Source organism: Macaca thibetana, chromosome 16 (assembly GCF_024542745.1).
Source record: "Macaca thibetana thibetana isolate TM-01 chromosome 16, ASM2454274v1, whole genome shotgun sequence".
NCBI classification, from domain to species: Eukaryota; Metazoa; Chordata; class Mammalia; order Primates; family Cercopithecidae; genus Macaca; species Macaca thibetana.
In genome coordinates this window covers 14,142,345-14,159,215 of record NC_065593.1, presented here as the reverse complement: position 1 = coordinate 14,159,215, position 16,871 = coordinate 14,142,345, and the positions used below count along the sequence as shown (strand labels likewise).

Here is a 16,871-nt window from a genome sequence, read left to right as displayed (position 1 = left end):
GTCTCTGGGACATCTCTCTCTTCTCTCACTTTAATCTCCCTAATCCTCCAGGATTGGAGTTGAGCTGCTTCTCCCCACTAAATTCCAGCTGTGAGTAAAGTAGGCCATCTCTGAACCGACCAGCTGTCCCATTCCCCCAGGTCCCAAGGCACCAGCGCCGCCACCATCTTGCTGCACACACCCTGGCCCCTCTCCCCATAGGCAGGCAGAACCTAGCCACACTCTCCTAAGAAGCCAGCAAAGAGGGCCTCCTCACAGAGGGCTCCAGCAGCTCAAAAAGAAGCTGACCCCAGCTCTCTCTCCTCCAGGGCCTCCTCTCACCCCAATGAGAATTGCAGAGAGAGGGGTAGAAATTGTTTGGAACTTCCTGACCTAGGGCTAGAGAAGTTGGGGTTTCACAGGTAAGAGGCAGGAGAATTCCTGCAGTTCCTCTCAGGCCCGGGAGGATTCCATCTGCCTGGGCACATGGTCTCTGGAAGTAACAGAGGGCAGAGACAGAAGGGAATGTTCAGGAAGATCTCAGAGGCTTTATTAAGGGAAGCGCAATGAACCTGGCGGGGCCTTCCCACTGGGAAACTGTAGCTGCTTCAAGAGTTAGTGAAATGGTTTACGTCTCAGAAGAATACACTTAGGGCACTCACACCCTAGCTTGGGTGCCCCCCCCCCCGCCCACCGTGCCCTCCCTTTTGTGTTGGCCGAGACAGATTTCATCAGGAACCTTAGAGTCTGTCTTACTCTGTGCCTCTACTTCTGCCATCTACCTTACACTTCTCTTTCCCTACTTTTCTCTTCTAACCCCACCGGAGAAGCCCTCCCTTCAGTCCACCTCCATCCCTCTGGCTGCAGTGACTTAAGCCCCTTCCTCTTCTGTCCCATCCTATCCCATCACCCCGTCGGAGGACTAGACTCTAGTTCGGACGGGCGGGATTAAGGAGTTTGGGGGAGACGAGAGACGCTTGGAGATCCCTCTAGGTCAGCGGAACGCAGGGCCGGGCTCCAGGGAACTACAGCTCCCAGCATGCCCCGGGGCCCGCAACCGCCGCCGCCCGGTGCACTCTGGACGATGAGTCAGGGCTAGGAGGTCCAGGACTTGGGCGTACAGGACGCCAGAGCTGGGTCAGCGCTCCGTCCAGCGACGCCCGGAGAGACTCGGAGATGCAGGCAGCTCGGATAGCCCCGAGCTTGGGGCGGCAGCTGCTGAGGCTCGGGGGCGGAAGGTCTGTGTATGGACAAGCGGAACGGGGGGCAGCGGCCCTGGGCACTGGGCCAGGACTGAACCCCCACTCCCCACAGCTCGCGACCCACGGCGCTCCTGGGGCAGCCCCGGCCCGGCCCTGCCCGGCGGCCCTATGCCGGAGGTGCCGCTCAGGTAAGTCGCGGCAGCCTTGGCAAGGGGGTGTGGGAGCAGCGGTCCGCTTAGGCGCCCGCCTCCCGCCGTCGGCAGGGGTCTCCCTCTTGGTGCCAGGCACCTGCCCACAGCTCTGTCGCCGAAAGTAGGGGAAAGGGCAATCCAGGGTGCCCTAGGGCGAAACTAGGGGAAAGGTCACCGCTTCGCGCCGCCTCCCAGCGTGGTCTCGCCTGTGCTCCCCTTGGCACAGCGGAAGTCCCTTCCCTGGACTTGCTAACCATCTCTTTTCCCAGCTGGCTCTGGACAAGTCAGATTCCCACCTCTCTGACGCTCTGAACAAGGAAAAACCGGCCAAAGCGGTAGGTACCCCCAAGGCCAGGTGGGCCTTAGCCAGAGACACTCACCCCAACTAGAGTCCTGAAACTCGCCTCTCTCTGCCCAGGAATCTAAGTCCTTTGCTGTGGCGATGTTCAAAGGCCAGCTCACCACAGATCAGGTGTTCCCATACCCGTCCGGTAAGGGAAGGGGTAATCAGAGCTGGGTGGGGCCAGGGTGGTTTCCCCTGCCAGCCTGGCTTGACCAGCCTGTCCCCCACCCCAGTGCTCAACCAAGAGCAGACAGAGTTTCTTAAAGAGCTGGTGGAGCCCGTGTCCCGTTTCTTCGAGGTAAGGAATGACTCGGGGCTTGGTCCCTGGTGGGGTGGATGGAGATGTTAAGCTCAAAAGGAGCCTGGATGTGGGATCCTGTGCCTTCCCCAGGAAGTGAACGATCCTGCCAAGAATGACACTCTGGAGATGGTGGAGGAGACCACTTTGCAGGGCCTCAAGGAGCTGGGGGCCTTCGGTCTGCAAGTGCCCAGTGAGCTGGGTGGTGTGGGCCTTTGCAACACCCAGGTGAGGGCACCCCATCGCCACATCCCAGTATCTCATACTCCAGCTTGGCAGACTCAGCTCCTTTACCATCTCTAGGGTCAAGGTCTCTTCTAAGCATCTGCCCTGGGTGCCTGTGGGATGGATGTTAACTCTCCAAACATAACACAATTTACATGCAGTCCCCTAGGGCTGAACCATGGGCCTCCCCCTGGTTCCCAAGTCCTTACAAATCTCTAAGTTGGGGATTGCCTAACAATAGACTAGTAGCAAGTCGTCCTCCTACCTAGACCTCAGACAGACCAACATTCTCTTCTGTGCCCTTTGCACGCCCCACTTCCTTTCCACACACTGGGGATGGCCCAGGTCAGGCACTGCCCTAGGTCAGGAACTGCCCTGTTGCCCACACTCTCCTGTTAAGGTCAGGTCCCTCTGCAGCCAGTGACAGCCCCAGATCCCTGCTTCCCCTCCAGTACGCCCGTTTGGTGGAGATCGTGGGCATGCATGACCTTGCCGTGGGCATTACCCTGGGGGCCCATCAGAGCATCGGTTTCAAAGGCATCCTACTGTTTGGAACGAAGGCCCAGAAAGAAAAATACCTCCCCAAACTGGCATCTGGTGAGGCAACCCTAGGAGACCCAAGGATTGGGGGGGTATACTGAGCCTGGCACAGATTAGGCCAGTTGGCACTCAGATTATCAGATGGCTGGGCATTTCAGTCGGGGGAAGATTCTGGGGAGGCATCACGGTGTGCTGATTGGGACATGCAAAAGAAAACTGGATACTCCCAGGTGTTAAAGGGGAACTGCCTGCTGGAGGGATGGGGAAGTGGGCCGAGGGGACTTTGAAGCTCGTCAGAACTTGGGGTAAAGGAGCTCTCTCCCCAACAGGGGAGACTTTGGCCGCTTTCTGTCTAACCGAGCCCTCAAGCGGGTCAGATGCAGCCTCCATCCGAACCTCTGCTGTGCCCAGCCCCTGTGGAAAATACTATACCCTCAATGGAAGCAAGCTTTGGATCAGGCAATCTGCCTCCCATTTCTCCCCTTATCCTCCACCCAATTCCAGGCCCCGCTGCTCCTCGTCCTCCATGCCCTGAATGTCCCTCATTCTTCCACAGTAATGGGGGCCTGGCAGACATCTTCACAGTCTTTGCCAAGACACCAGTTACAGATCCAGCCACGGGGGCGGTGAAGGAGAAGATCACAGCCTTTGTGGTGGAGAGGGGCTTCGGGGGTGTTACCCAGTGAGTGAATTTGGGTTGGGAGAGCTTAGGACTGAGGGGCAGGACTGGGTTCCTGGGCAGATGGCTGTTGCAAGTCACCTGGGGATGTGTGCAAAAGCCAAAGCAGGTGGACTGAATGTGGCCTTTGGGACTAATATGTATGCAACTGAGCTAAAGTTTTGGCTCCAGCAACCAAGTCCAACACAAAATAAGACATAGCCAGGCCTCCTTAGCCTTCAGGGCCGGGGGTAAGTGTTGGCTGTAGCCTCTAATAGTCTAGGAGTTGTAATTCCTCCCTAGTGCATAAAGAGCGAAGAAGCAGTTTTTCCCCACTGACAACCTGTTGAACACACCTCTGCTTTCCCACATTGCCCTGACACAGTGGGCCCCCTGAGAAGAAGATGGGCATCAAGGCTTCAAACACAGCAGAGGTGTTTTTTGATGGAGTACGGGTGCCATCGGAGAATGTGCTGGGTGAGGTTGGGAGTGGCTTCAAGGTCGCCATGCACATCCTCAACAATGGAAGGTTTGGCATGGCTGCAGCCCTGGCAGGTACCATGAGAGGCATCATTACTAAGGCGGTGAGTACCCTGCCCAAGTCCCCAGGTAACCCAAACAGTAGTCTCACTGTCCCCCTTGCCATGTGTCCCTGATCACTTGCAGGCACTCCCTACACCAGAAACCCCTCCCCTACCAGCAGCCCCAGACTTGTTAGCTTAGGTCTCCATCCAGCGTAGACTGAACTCTGGTTGTATGCAAAGCCCATCCCTGTGGCGCAAGCCCAGCCCCTGTCTAGGGAGACTGCAGAACCACACTGAACCAAAGTGGAATACATGGACCCTCTTCCAGGTAGATTATGCCACTAATCGTATCCAGTTTGGGGAGAAAATTCACAACTTTGGGCTGATCCAGGAGAAGCTGGCCCGGATGGTTATGCTGCAGTATGTAACTGAGGTGAGGGCCTCCCAAGCTCCTCTCCCTGAAGCCCTGGGGCTTTCTTCCCAGTTGGGTCAGACTACAACCCCCAGCAGCACCTGGGGCAGTGGGTCTCCAGCTTTACACCAATGCCCTAGGGGATGCGGGGAGGCATAGTCAGCTCAGCTTCTGCCGAAGGAAAAGAGCAATGATGTTCTGCTCAGGTGCCTGCCAGCAGTACCAGAAGTTAATTCTACCCCATCCCTTACGTCCACCCCTTTTAAGAAAACAAATACTGGCCGGGCGCGATGGCTCACGCCTGTAATCCCAGCACTGTGGGAGGCTGAGGCGGGCGGATCACGAGGTCAGGAGATCGAGACCATCCTGGCTAACACAGTGAAACTCCGTCTCTACTAAAAATACAAAAAATTAGCCGGGCGTAGTGGCAGGCGCCTGTAGTCCCAGCTACTCGGGAGGCTGAGGCAGGAGAATGGCGCGAACCCGAGAGGTGAAGCTTGCAGAGCTGAGATTGTGCCACTGCACCACCCCAGCCTGGGCAACAGAGCGAGACTACGGGAAAAAAAAAAAAAAAAAACAAATACCTGGAAGCGCCTGATGAACTGACCCAGAACAACTATTTGCCTGACCTAACAAGCTAGGTCATCCCTAATCTTGGAGATCTGGGTGATGAAGCCAAGTCTGACAAAGCCCTTTGCAATTTTCCTTCCCATGTCCCAACCATGCAACCTCAGTCCATGGCTTACATGGTGAGTGCTAACATGGACCAGGGATCAACGGACTTCCAGATAGAGGCCGCCATCAGCAAAATCTTCGGCTCGGTGAGGTCCCAGGCATGCTGGGAGGGAGTCCAGTTTGGGAGCTCAGCTCCCACAACCAGTCTCATCTGTTCTTTGTCCCTAGGAGGCAGCCTGGAAGGTGACAGATGAATGCATCCAAATCATGGGGGGTATGGGCTTCATGAAGGTACAGGACGGTCTTCTGAGCCTCGGTTGGGCCAGGGGTGGGTAGGCACATCTCAGCAGGGGCATATAATTTGTGTGGCCCTGTGCTAGGAACCTGGAGTAGAGCGTGTGCTCCGAGATCTTCGCATCTTCCGGATCTTTGAGGGGACAAATGACATCCTTCGGCTGTTTGTGGCTCTGCAGGGCTGTATGGTAAGAGGGAGAATTGGGTGGGGGTAGAGGTGGGGAGGACAGTGAGTCCTGACTGCTGGACCCTCTTCCCCATAGGACAAAGGAAAGGAGCTCTCTGGGCTTGGCAGTGCTCTAAAGAATCCCTTTGGGAATGCTGGCCTCCTGCTGGGAGAGGCAGGCAAACAGCTAAGGCGGTAGGCTTAGGGTCAGGGCCAGGGGAGGGCAGGGCAGTGTATGACAACTAACCAGTCATTCTCCCTCTTCCTCTCAGGCGGGCAGGGCTGGGCAGCGGCCTGAGTCTCAGTGGAATTGTCCACCCGGAGTTGAGTCGCAGCGGTGAGCTGGTAAGTGGCCAGGGGTCCAGGAGAGCCTGCGTCAGGGACTGTAGCCGACAGCCCCTCTGAGCCCTGCACTGTCCCCATCTCTTCAGGCAGTACAGGCTCTGGAGCAGTTTGCCACTGTGGTGGAGGCCAAGTTGATAAAACACAAGAAGGGGATTGTCAGTGAGTGAGCTCTACACCCTTCCGCCCCTCCCTTTCCTCTCCTTGAGACTAATGCCCCCACCCCCACCCCACCTACCCGGCAGATGAGCAGTTTCTGCTGCAGCGGCTGGCAGACGGGGCCATCGACCTCTATGCCATGGTGGTGGTTCTCTCGAGGTGAGGAGGCAGGCGGGGAATGCCTGAGCCGCAGGGGGCCTGGGCCTGGATCCCAGCCGGCCCAGATTTATTTTCATCTCCTGCTTCCTGCCAGGGCTTCAAGATCCCTGAGTGAGGGCCACCACACGGCCCAACATGAGAAAATGCTCTGTGACACCTGGTGTATCGAGGTGAGACTCGGGGCTGCCAAGCTCAGGTGAGGGCTAGAGGTGCAGGCCCAACCCTCCTTCCCTCTCCCCAGGCTGCAGCCCGGATCCGAGAGAGCATGGCCGCCCTGCAGTCTGACCCCCGGCAGCATGAGCTCTACCGCAACTTCAAAAGCATCTCCAAGGCCTTGGTGGAGCGGGGTGGTGTGGTCACCAGCAACCCACTTGGCTTCTGAATACTCCTGGCCAGGGCCTGGCCCGGTTATGTGCCTTTCCTCAAGCCAAAGCCCCTCTCCTTAGGGCCCTGGTTTGTCCCGGAGGGGGCCTAGTATTCCCAGGACTGTGCCTGCTCTCAAGAGCACTTACTGCCTCGAAAATAATAAAAATTTCTAACCAGTCATGCTTTGCTCCTGTGTGTCCGTTCTTTCCCTCTGCTGCCTGCCTCCCTCCCAAAGAAAGGAGCCAGAGGCGTGGGGAGTTTGCCTCTATTGCTTTATTTGGTGTTTTATACAAGTGACTAAAATAAATAGAGTAACAAAGGCAGCTACATGGCCCAAATCTCCCAGCTTCCTCAGGCTGCTGTCTAGGGTGCCTAACCCCAGGGTACCACTGACCACCCCCAAACCTGCACAGGGCAAGGCTATGGGTAACTGGAGGAGGAGGTCACATTCTGGGGTTAGAAGGGGCCCAACGGACGGGATTTTTCATATAAAAGAGAAAATGCCTATTTAAAAAGTCCCAAAAATGTAAGAAACTCTATTTTAACCCCCAAAAAGACTTATTAAAAAAACAAAGCTAAAAATAATCAAAGGTCCCTTGTCTACCCGAGGGAAGGGGGAGGAACCAGGCACTGCTGGTGAGAGTCACAGTGGCCACAATCTCCTGTATGGCAGCAGCTGCTAGGCTGAGCCCAGGCACTGTAAGAGCAAGCACATGATGGCCAGGACAGCCAGTCACACACCAGGAGCGCCAGGCCAAGCCTGGCCCCACAGTGGGCTACATAACATCCACAAAAAACTCGCTGGGATTGCCCATGGCCATGTGGAAGCTTTGGCGGCTGGCTGTCAGTTCTGGCGGCACAGAGCCCAGGTCTCTGACTGGAGGGGCCCCCGGAGGCTGCACTGCTGGAGGGACTGGAGGTGGGGGTGGGGGCATCATGACCACCATCATGGGGTTGTAGGGGAGGGCCATGCCAGGGGGTGGTCCATAGGGATGGAGCCCCGAGTGGGCTCGGAGATTAGGGGCACCCCCAGCTGAGCCTCTGGATGGAGGAGGGCCCCCATCGCCAGTCCCACTTGGTTCCCCACCCCGCCGAAGGCTGCCCCCTCGGCTGGAGGGCTCGGACTCACTGCCACTGCCGGACTTGGACTCGGGGGCCCGCTCCTCGGGCCTCCCTGTGCGCCCTGCCCCCCCATCACTCCGGGTCGACCCACTGCTCCGGCTGCCTGTGGAGGGAGGGGAGGGGCAACTGAGTCCTCACCCAGGCTCCTCCCTGGCTCCCCTCTGATCCACCCTCAGACCCTGGCCGTACAGGTATGTGGGGATGACTTACCCTCACTGTGCTGGCTGCTGGCACTGCCCCCACCAAAGGTATAAGATGAAAGTTCATGGTACGGTGGGGGCTGCGGGCTGTAGGGGTGTGGGGCCGGGTATTGGTAGGAGAAAGTGGGCAGCAAGGGCCAGGGGGTGGCCCCAGGCAGAGGAGCCAGGGTGTCCTGGTCCGAAGCCCCACTGGAGCCATCGTTGTCATTGAGAGACAGGTTGACTAGGTCTGGAAAACAAGGGAAGTGAGGAAGAAATCACTGCTTCAAGAGGCTAAGGCCCCAAGACACGGAATGGAGAGGAACTGGAAAGTTCTCCCAGACCCACCCACGATGGGGCTCAAAACAGGGGTTCACAGGGGTCTCTTGACAGGAAAATCCCATCTACTTCTGCCATGAGGGCAGGGGCACAGCCAGGGCCACCACTAGCCCATGTCTTTGTGGGACTCAGGAGGATGTGCACCTTCCCCCGGTGGACACAGTCCTGCACCTGGCGCGTGGCTTGTCCAGCAGCGCATGGATGGATGCCAGCCACGATCCTCGGCCAATGCAGGACCTAGTGCGGGACACACGCTGCTCGACCATCCATCGTGGCCCTGGCTGCAGTTTCTGGGCTAGGTCTAGGGTTGGAGAGGCAGAACAAGGCAGGCAAAGCCACACTCCCAGAGTTGGGGCAGAGGGACTCACAGCTCTCACAGCCACCACTGAGGTCTCCGAAGACGTAATAGCACTGTTCAGAGAAGGTGATCTTGTTGACGGTGTGTCGGATCAGGCCCGCTTTGAGCAGCCCACTGGCATACTTGCGGGCCTCCCGCCGCTCAGGAAAGCCCTCCACGTGATGGTAGAGCCAGTCAACCACATCCGAGCCTGGGAGCATCCACAGTGGAAAAAGGCCTCAGGTTCTCCTTCCAACTCCTGCTCTCGCCTCTGCCTGTGCCACTCCCGGCTTTGGCTGCCTCCTCCTCCCTTTCTCCAGCCACCTGCCCAGGACCCAGCCGTACCCAGAAAGGCATTAGGGATGGTGATCTTGAGCCACATGCGGTCCCGGACTTCCAGTCCAGACTCTGGAGCTGCCATGGCCTTGGTCACCGATGCCATGTCCGTATGGATGGAGAGACCCCGGCCCTCACAGCCTGGCAGAGGAGACCACAGGGAATGAGAGTCAGGGATCACTCCCACAAAAGCAATGGGTCAGACCACTGCAGGACAGCCTTCTGCTGGGAGGGTGGGATGCGGTGGGCTGGTGGCTCACCATCAGGCAAAGAGGATCCAGATGTAATGGTGCTCATGGAGGAGGAGCCCGGATAGGCTGGGAAGGTGCCAGTCAGAGCCGCAGAGTGGGACACCCAGGCAGCAGGGTCAATTGGCTGGATGGGCTCATCTGGGACAAAGATGGCACCAAAATGACCCATTCTCAGTCCCCAAAAGCCAGCCCAGTCCCTCCCTGACTCAGCCTCCTGTTCCACCTCTGCCTGGACCCTCCTCCCACCCACTCCCCATGACCAGAGGTCCAGCCCCAGCCTCCTGGCCAGCCCCCACCCCCAACTTCAGGCCCCCTCCCTGAGTGTCACTCACTTCTCGGGAGAGTGAAATAGGCCTGAGGAGAGGGATCCCAGCACTTGGCCACAGTCAGCACAATGGGGCTACGGGGAAGAGAAGTCCAGTCAAGGGCGCAGGGGAAGAGGAGGCCTCAGGAGAGTGGGGGCCTGAAGCAAGGATGGATTAAGAGACACAAAGAGAAGGAGAAGCAAGCACATCGCGGCTGGGCTGGAGAAGGTGAGGGTGGAAGGCACCACAATGCGGATGACTCATCAACATGGAAAACTCTTAAAAACATACTGCCAAATGAGACAAGAGAGTACACGCTGTACAATTCCATTCACAGAAAGACCAAAAACAGGTAAAATGAAACCGTGCTGTTCAAGGATACATGCAAGAATGGTAACTATCGAGTGAGGCAAAGCTCTCCTCTGTTATGGTGATAGCCAAAGAAGTCAGGAGAGTGGCCACCCCTGGGGGAGGGAGGCATTTGGGAGCAGGAAGGGACATCTGGGGAGGAAGTTCTAGAATATCAGCAATCTCCTATTTGATGGTCTAAGTGGCAGTGACATGGATATTCACTCTAGTATTATTTGATACGTCACACATTTGTTTCACGTACTTTGAACGTTATGTCTCAGCACTTTTTTTTTTTTTTTGAGATGGGAGTCTCGCTCTGTCGCCCAGGTTGGAGTGCAGCGGCGTGATCTCGGTTCACTGCAACCTCCGCCCCCCGGGGTTCAAGTGATTCTCCTGTCTCAGCCTCCTCACTAGCTGGGACTACAGGCGTGCGCCACCACACCCACTTAATTTTTGTATTTTTAGTAGAGACAGGGTTTCACCATGTTGGTCAGGCTGGTCTCGAACTCCTGACCTCTGGTGATCCACCCATCTCGGACTCCCAAAGTTCTGGGATTACAGGCATGAGCCACCACGCCTTACTACTTATTAAAATTGCAAAACAAAACATAAAAGAGAAAAAAAGAGGACTGAGGACCTGCAACCTGCTCGGCAACTTACCCAGGCTTGTGCACAATGTCCCTCAGCACCCGCACGGCGTCATCATTGCTCATGTTCTCAAAGTTCATGTCATTCACCTGGAAGCAGGGGAAGTGGGTCAGAGGCATGGTGGGAGAGGCTGAGGGCTCCCGTGCAGGGCAGCTCGGTGGCCGCACCCCAGCACACCTGCAAAAGCATGTCCCCTGGCTCAATGCGCCCGTCGGCCGCCACAGCCCCACCCTTCATGATGGAGCCAATGTAGATGCCTCCGTCTCCCCGCTCATTGCTTTGGCCCACAATGGAGATACCCAGGAAGTTGTACTTCTCTGTGGAGAGAGGCCATGTGAGGAGAGGAGGCCCCCGCGGCAGGACCCCCAGAACCCTAGAGAGAGAGGCCATGTGAGGAGAGGAGCCCCAGCCGCAGGACCCTTGGAACCCTAGAGACCAGGCCCTCCCCACGCCCTAGCCACAGGCTCTCCCCATACCCATGTTTAGCGTGACTGTGATGATATTGAGAGACATGGTGGAATCTGTGACGCTGCTGAAGGACGATGTCTGTGGTGGGAAAAGAAGGAGCTAGAGTGCCCTTCAATGACCCAGGGTCAACCCTGGGGTGCTGCCAGTGTCCAGGCACCACCCAAACCAAAGCCTATGCCCCACCTTCTCCCAGCACCAGCCTTCCCGTGGGAACCCCTCACCCTCTCCAGGCGGGGTGGCCGCTGCTTCCTCCGCCGTCGGTGGCGCTTAAGGAGGCGGGAGGCACTGCTCTGCTCCGTGGAGCTGCTGAACCTGCCAGGAGGTTGGAAGGAGAGCAAACGTAGGCCAAAGTGGTCATGGGGCCAAGAGAAAGAACCAGAGGATTGACTGGAGGAGAAGAAAGGGGGCTGGGCGCGCTGGGGAGAGTTGTGCGGAGCCACACCTGCTCATGGTGTCCTCCTCGTCGGAGTCCCCCAGGCTGGTACTCTCCAGCTCACTGGTCATGAGGGTAGAGGAGCTCTCATATCCCGCCAGGTGGCGCTCCAGCCTTGAGGGGCCACCAGTCCTGTGGCCCCCAGCTGCATATGGACAGGAAGCTCAGGAACCAAACTTCCCCCTGCTCACCCCACCAAGGCTGGGGTCTGGCCCAGCCCTTCCCGGCCCCCAGGCCTGCCCCTCACCGCCATGCTCACTGCTGTCTCTCCTGCGAGGCCGCTCCCGCCTCAGTGACACTACTGACTCGGTTTCTGTCTCAGGCTCCAGATTCTCATGGCTGCTGGACACATTAGGGCTGGACAGGCAGAGATGGTTTCCAATCCACATCAGGAGAACAGGGTTCCGGATCCCAGGCGTACCCTACCAAAAGGCCTGGGTTCCCTCCTCACCTCCCTCCCTCGAAGTCAAGAATCAGAAGGACTCACTGAAAGGATGGAGGCCTTGAGTCCCCAATGCCGCTGGTCCTCTCGGGTGGCAAAGGGGGTAAAGGTGGGGCTGGAGGCGCCAGTTCTGCCCGAGGCTCGTGGGCTGGAGGAGCCATCTCGGGTTGGGGATTATCTGAGGACACCAGCTAGAAGGGTGCAAACAATAAACAGTGGCTCACCTGGGAGTCGGGGTGTGACAGGTTGCAGTAAGTGAAAGAACGAAAAAGGGTCTCAGAGAGCTGGAGAAGAGCAAAATAACCTAGCAAGTATTAGAGACTCCAGAAGGAGAAGGCTGAGGGCCTCTCACTGGCTCTCCAAACAGATAGGAGGTAAAGAGCCAGGGCTGCTAATACCTGGCCTGGGAGAGGGCTACAGAAACGGACTGAGGCCTGGGGAAGCTTGGAAATGCAGAGGGGACCCAGCCCTCGGCGTCTGCACCTCTTACCCAGGATACCACCCTTCCGTTGAAGCAGGGGAGGCGGGCGTTGTCATCTGAAATTTCTTCCTTCACCACTCTGCCAAGAGACAAGGTGGAGGTCAGTGAGCTGGACCAACCACCCCCACCCCCACCCCCATCAAAGTTCCTCCCAATCTTCACCCGGCTCCAGGATGCTGACTTTCTCCCGCCCTGTTCAGGTCTTCTCTTACATTGAAAGAACTCACTCTGACACCTAAGAAATCTCCAAACTCAATCCCCTTTCCTTATTTCTCCTCTCCCTAACGCACCCTCAGGGGCGTAGTGCTGCCCCAAAGACTTGACTGAGTCTGATTCAAACCTCTCAGTACAATTTCAAAGGCAATCCCCTATGCTGATGCAGCTGCCTAAGATACCTATCTAATGAGACTGGCTGGTAGCCTCCTCTCAACCCCATCCCTGTTCCTTACAAACCTTCCAAAAAGGCCGGGCACGGTGGCTCATGCCTGTAATGCTAAAACTTTGGGAGGCTGAGGTGGGCGGATCACCTGAGGTCAGGAGTTCAAGACCAGCCTGGCCAACATGGTGAAACCTCGTCTCTACTAAAATATAAAAATTAGCCAGGCATGATGGTGGGTGCCTATAATCCCAGCTACTCAGGAGACTGAGACGGGAGAGTTGCTTGAACCCAGGAGACAGTGGTTGCAGTGAGCCAAGACTGTGCCACTGCACTCCAGCCTGGGCAGCTGAGCAAGAATCTGTCTCAAAAAAAAAAAAAAAAAAAAAAAAAAAAAAAAAAAAACCTTCCAAAAAAAGGCTTCGGTCCTCAACCAAGTCTCTACTTTTATACTTGCCTTTAGTTTTCACTAATTCATTTCCAGAAGACTGTCCTTTCTTGAGTAAAAACACCCATTAGAGGCCAGGCATAGTGGCTCACACCTGTAATCCCAGCACTTTGAGAGGCCAAAGTGGGTGGATTACCTGAGGCCAGGAGCTGGCCAACATGATGAAACCTTGTCTCTCCTAAAAATACAAAAATGCGCCTGTAATCCCAGCACTTTGGGAGGCCGAGGCGGGCGGATCACAAGTTCAGGAGATCGAGACCACGGTGAAACCCCGTCTCTACTAAAAATACAAAAAATTAGCCGGGCGCGGTTGTGGGCGCCTGTAGTCCCAGCTACTCGGGAGTCTGAGGCAGGAGAATGGCGTGAACCCGGGAGGCGGAGCTTGCATTGAGCCGAGATCGCGCCACTGCACTCCAGCCTGGGCGACAGAGCGAGACTCCGTCTCAAAAAAAAAAAAAAAAATACAAAAATGAGCCGGGCACGGTGGTGCACACTATAATCCCAACTACTCCGGAAGCCGAAGTAGGAGAATCGCTTGAACTCAGGAGGCGGAGGTTGCAGTGAGCCGAGATTGCGCCACTGCACTCCAGCCTGGGCGACAGAGTGAGATTCCACCTCAAACAAACAAAAAACAACAAAAAACAAAACCACCCACCATTAGATCAAACAAACAATGGAAGCTCCTCATTAGACTGAAAGCTCCCAAGGAGAGAGCAAGCTGGCGCTCCCATTCCCCTGTGCCTCATCTGGCACAAAATTCGGCACGAAGCAATCTGCTCAGCCTGACAGATCCCAAAGCCCAGCCTTGGGGTCATCTCTCCAATGGGTTCCCTGTGGTGGACTGGACTTGCCCCTTCTTCTTGACCACGACATCAAACCATGAACACTTACTCTGATCAACACCATGTCCTGGCCACACACCACACACTGACACTTAGGCATTAACAAATACTGTCAACTAAATGAATAAACATATAAAGCATCAGACTCTCTGCCCTGGTTGTTTCTCTCTCTCTTTCCACACACACCCTTGCCGCCAAATTAGGACACCTTGTCTAATTAACCCGTTAGCCTAATATGGTCATAAGAGCCAGGATATATTATCAACTTAATCCATTTGCTGTCAATGTGACAACACAGCCCAGTCACTACCAATCTGTGTCAGCATCATGTAGGATTCTTCCCAACATAACACAATCTCAGCATAGCTCAGTCCACTCTTAAGACAAATTACTGTGTATCACCATAACCTTTATAGAGTAGTCAGCCTCAATACTAATGACAATTACCATTCACCATGAATTTACCATGTACCACACACCTGAACTAACCATTTCATTCTGTGATTTTCTCCATGTCACAGACGAGATCAAGACACAAAATTTAAATTAATTGTCCAAGATTGCACTGCTGACAACTAGAAGAACCTTGACTTAAAGCCAAGATAACTCCCAAGATAGTATCACCCTTCCCATGTCAAACAATCTTTCTAGCTACAGTCCAGTTTGTTCAGTTCTTCTAAAACCCATGCTATCTCAACTTAATCCAGCCTGCCTTCAAAAAAGCAGAGGTTGGGCTGGGCGCAGTGGCTCACGCCTGTAATCCCATCACTTTGGGAGGCCGAGGCGGTCTGATCATGAGGTCAGTAGATCGAGACCATCCTGGCTAACACGGTGAAACTCCGTCTCTACTAAAAAATACAAAAAATTAGCCAGGTGTGGTGGTGGGTGCCTGTAGTCCCAGCTAGTGGGGAGGCTGAGGCAGGAGAATGGCGTGAACCTGGGAGGCGGAGCTTGCAGTGAACCGACAATCAGCCACTGCACTCCAGCCTGGGCGACAGAGCGAGACTCTGTCTTTAAAAAAAAAAAGCAGAGGTTGAGGACCCAGAGAGGGCTCAGCCCCAAAGACCATAAACACAAAAGGGCTTTCTCTGCATTATTTACATGCCAATCTAGTCCAAGATAGCCCTGAATGTCCAAATTACCCTAGGATAGCCCAATCTATTCTAGCACAGCCTACAATGTCCCCACACGCAGCTAGCTGTCTGCACCAATATAGACTAGAATACCCCAATACAGCTACCTGTACTAGCATGGGCACCAACAGCCTTGTCTGCCCCCATACTGAGTGCTCCAATAAAACCATGTCTTGCCCCAAGATAAACCAGGATTAACCAATACAGCCCAGTAGAGTCCATAATGGCCCAAGTTTGTTTTGTTTTGTTTTTTGGTGTTTTTTTTTTTTTGGAGATGGAGTCTTGCACTGTCGTCCAGGCTGGAGTGCAGTGGCGCGATCTCGGCTCACTGCAACCTCCGCCTCCCAGGTTCAAGCGATTCTCCCTGCTTCAGCCTCCCAAGTAGCTGGGACTACAGGCGCCCGCCACCACGCCCGGCTAATTTTTTTGTATTTTTAGTTAGTACAGATGGGGTTTCACCGTGTTAGCCAGGATAGTCTCGATCTCCTGACTTCGTGATCCGCCCGCCTCGGCCTCCCAAAGTGCTGAGATTACAGGCGTTACAGGACTCCTGAGAACGTACTAAACGACCAGACGATAGATGAATTTACTCAGTACAGTCTAGAACACTCCAAAATAAACCAGTATGCCCCCACCTATTCCAGTAGAGCCTAATCGTCTCTAATCTGGTTTAGGATATCCTAGTCTGCCCGTGTGCCTCAATCTATCCAAGCATAACCTTGTCCATCCTGGGAGAGTCAACCTACCTCAGCATGGTACAATCTGCTCCACCACAGGCCAGAAAATCCTAGTGTGGCCCGAAGTAGATGTGTGCCCCTCCACGTCGCCCAATCCACTCTAGCAAAGCCCCCGTCGGTCCTATCTAGGCCTTGCGCTCACCCGAAATCCTGATCCATAGACTTGAAAAAGTACTTGGCGCCCGCGGGCCGCTGCAGGACGCTCTTGAAATCGCCGAGGGTGATGCGCTCGGCGGGGACAGGGATCTTCACCAGGTATGGAGTCTCTTCCTCATCCAGGTGGTAAATCACCTTCGTCTCCCCAACCCCACCGCCCCCAGCGCTGCTGCCCGCCATGGTCTCGCCCGCGCGCTCCCGGGCTCCACCGCCCACCCAAGGGGCTAATGGCCCCTGCCGCGCCTGCGCACACCCGCAAACCGACGCGCGAGCGCGGACAGGACGGACCCAGTACTGGAGAGAAGCAAAGGGAAAAAAGCAGGGGTCGGCAAGGGTGGCGGCGGGGGGCGGGCCGCGAGGTGCAACTCAAAGCCGCGGTCTCAGCGGCCGCCGCGCGCCACCGCCACCGACAACGCGAGCGTCCTCCAGGTCCCCGCCCACCTCTCCTCATGTCACGTGACCTAAGCCCGCCCACCCCGCGCTCTTCCGCCGCCCCCGTCACGTGACCCCTCCCAGTCACGTGACCGCGTGACTCCTCCTAGTGCCCCCGCCATGTGATCGCTGCCTTCGGCAACGGTCTCCCAGCCCCCAAAGGTGTACCCCAGCCGAGGTCCTCCGAGCACCCAGGATAAGCTGGCCTGTGCCCTCAGGAAGCGGACAGTCGGCTCCCACCCGGCTTTACCCCACACCGGCGGGAGCGCGAAGCAACTCTGACCCTCAGGAGTGTGCGTGCAGGGAGTGAAGGTGGGGATTGTGGGGGTTCCTAGACTCGAGTGGGGAGGGCCAAATACAATGAAAGCTCTGAGGTGGCTTACTCAAGTATCTTGGGGTGGGAGAGGCCCAGTGCTGTGCCATCTTCAGACTGGACTGTGAGAGGTGGCTTTCAGCACCACGTCCAGCCAGTCTTCAGCCACCAAAGCCTCCCTCCCAAGCAGGACAGTGAGGGCTATAAAC

General features: G+C 56.0%; 2 protein-coding genes across 3 annotated transcripts; one reads left to right on the top strand and one right to left on the bottom strand.

Moving 5' to 3' along the window:
* The first annotated feature begins 1,042 nt into the window (after nt 1-1,042).
* On the top strand, nt 1,043-6,713 carry ACADVL (acyl-CoA dehydrogenase very long chain). Its single transcript, XM_050765310.1, has 20 exons — nt 1,043-1,217; nt 1,294-1,369; nt 1,642-1,707; nt 1,791-1,863; nt 1,949-2,013; nt 2,107-2,241; nt 2,691-2,835; nt 3,108-3,237; nt 3,335-3,460; nt 3,822-4,020; nt 4,289-4,393; nt 5,107-5,193; nt 5,276-5,338; nt 5,428-5,529; nt 5,605-5,702; nt 5,780-5,852; nt 5,939-6,011; nt 6,095-6,167; nt 6,262-6,337; nt 6,409-6,713. Exons 1-20 carry the CDS (start codon nt 1,156-1,158, stop codon nt 6,547-6,549), a joined length of 1,968 nt encoding a protein of 655 aa, XP_050621267.1. The 5' UTR covers nt 1,043-1,155; the 3' UTR covers nt 6,550-6,713.
* A 75-nt stretch (nt 6,714-6,788) lies between these two features.
* Nucleotides 6,789-16,388, bottom strand: DVL2 (dishevelled segment polarity protein 2). 2 transcript variants are annotated; one of them, XM_050765308.1, is made up of 15 exons: nt 15,904-16,388; nt 12,235-12,304; nt 11,790-11,935; nt 11,550-11,659; nt 11,312-11,447; nt 11,091-11,181; nt 10,878-10,947; nt 10,579-10,718; nt 10,414-10,490; nt 9,430-9,497; nt 9,107-9,235; nt 8,856-8,987; nt 8,542-8,721; nt 7,866-8,084; nt 6,789-7,758 (listed from the first exon to the last, which is right to left on the bottom strand). In XM_050765308.1, exons 1-15 carry the CDS (start codon nt 16,095-16,097, stop codon nt 7,310-7,312), a joined length of 2,211 nt encoding a protein of 736 aa, XP_050621265.1. In that variant the 5' UTR covers nt 16,098-16,388; the 3' UTR covers nt 6,789-7,309. The 2 variants fall into 2 exon arrangements, with proteins under 2 accessions (XP_050621265.1, XP_050621266.1); XM_050765309.1 differs by having other exon boundaries at nt 11,562-11,659; nt 15,904-16,372.
* Nucleotides 16,389-16,871: the final 483 nt, after the last annotated feature.

What these genes read in the sequence shown, in the direction of transcription:
- ACADVL (XM_050765310.1), top strand. Translation starts at nt 1,156, where the DNA reads ATGCAGGCAGCTCGGATAGCCCCGAGCTTGGGGCGGCAGCTGCTGAGG. An exon ending in TGCTGCAGTATGTAACTGAG is followed by an intron (nt 4,394 to 5,106) that starts GTGAGGGCCTCC and finishes ATGCAACCTCAG; the next exon opens with TCCATGGCTTACATGGTGAG. An exon ending in TCAGCAAAATCTTCGGCTCG is followed by an intron (nt 5,194 to 5,275) that starts GTGAGGTCCCAG and finishes CTTTGTCCCTAG; the next exon opens with GAGGCAGCCTGGAAGGTGAC.
- DVL2 (XM_050765308.1), bottom strand. Translation starts at nt 16,097, where the DNA reads ATGGCGGGCAGCAGCGCTGGGGGCGGTGGGGTTGGGGAGACGAAGGTG. An exon ending in ACGGAAGGGTGGTATCCTGG is followed by an intron (nt 11,936 to 12,234) that starts GTAAGAGGTGCA and finishes GCACCCTTCTAG; the next exon opens with CTGGTGTCCTCAGATAATCC. An exon ending in CTATTTCACTCTCCCGAGAA is followed by an intron (nt 9,236 to 9,429) that starts GTGAGTGACACT and finishes TCTTTGTCCCAG; the next exon opens with ATGAGCCCATCCAGCCAATT.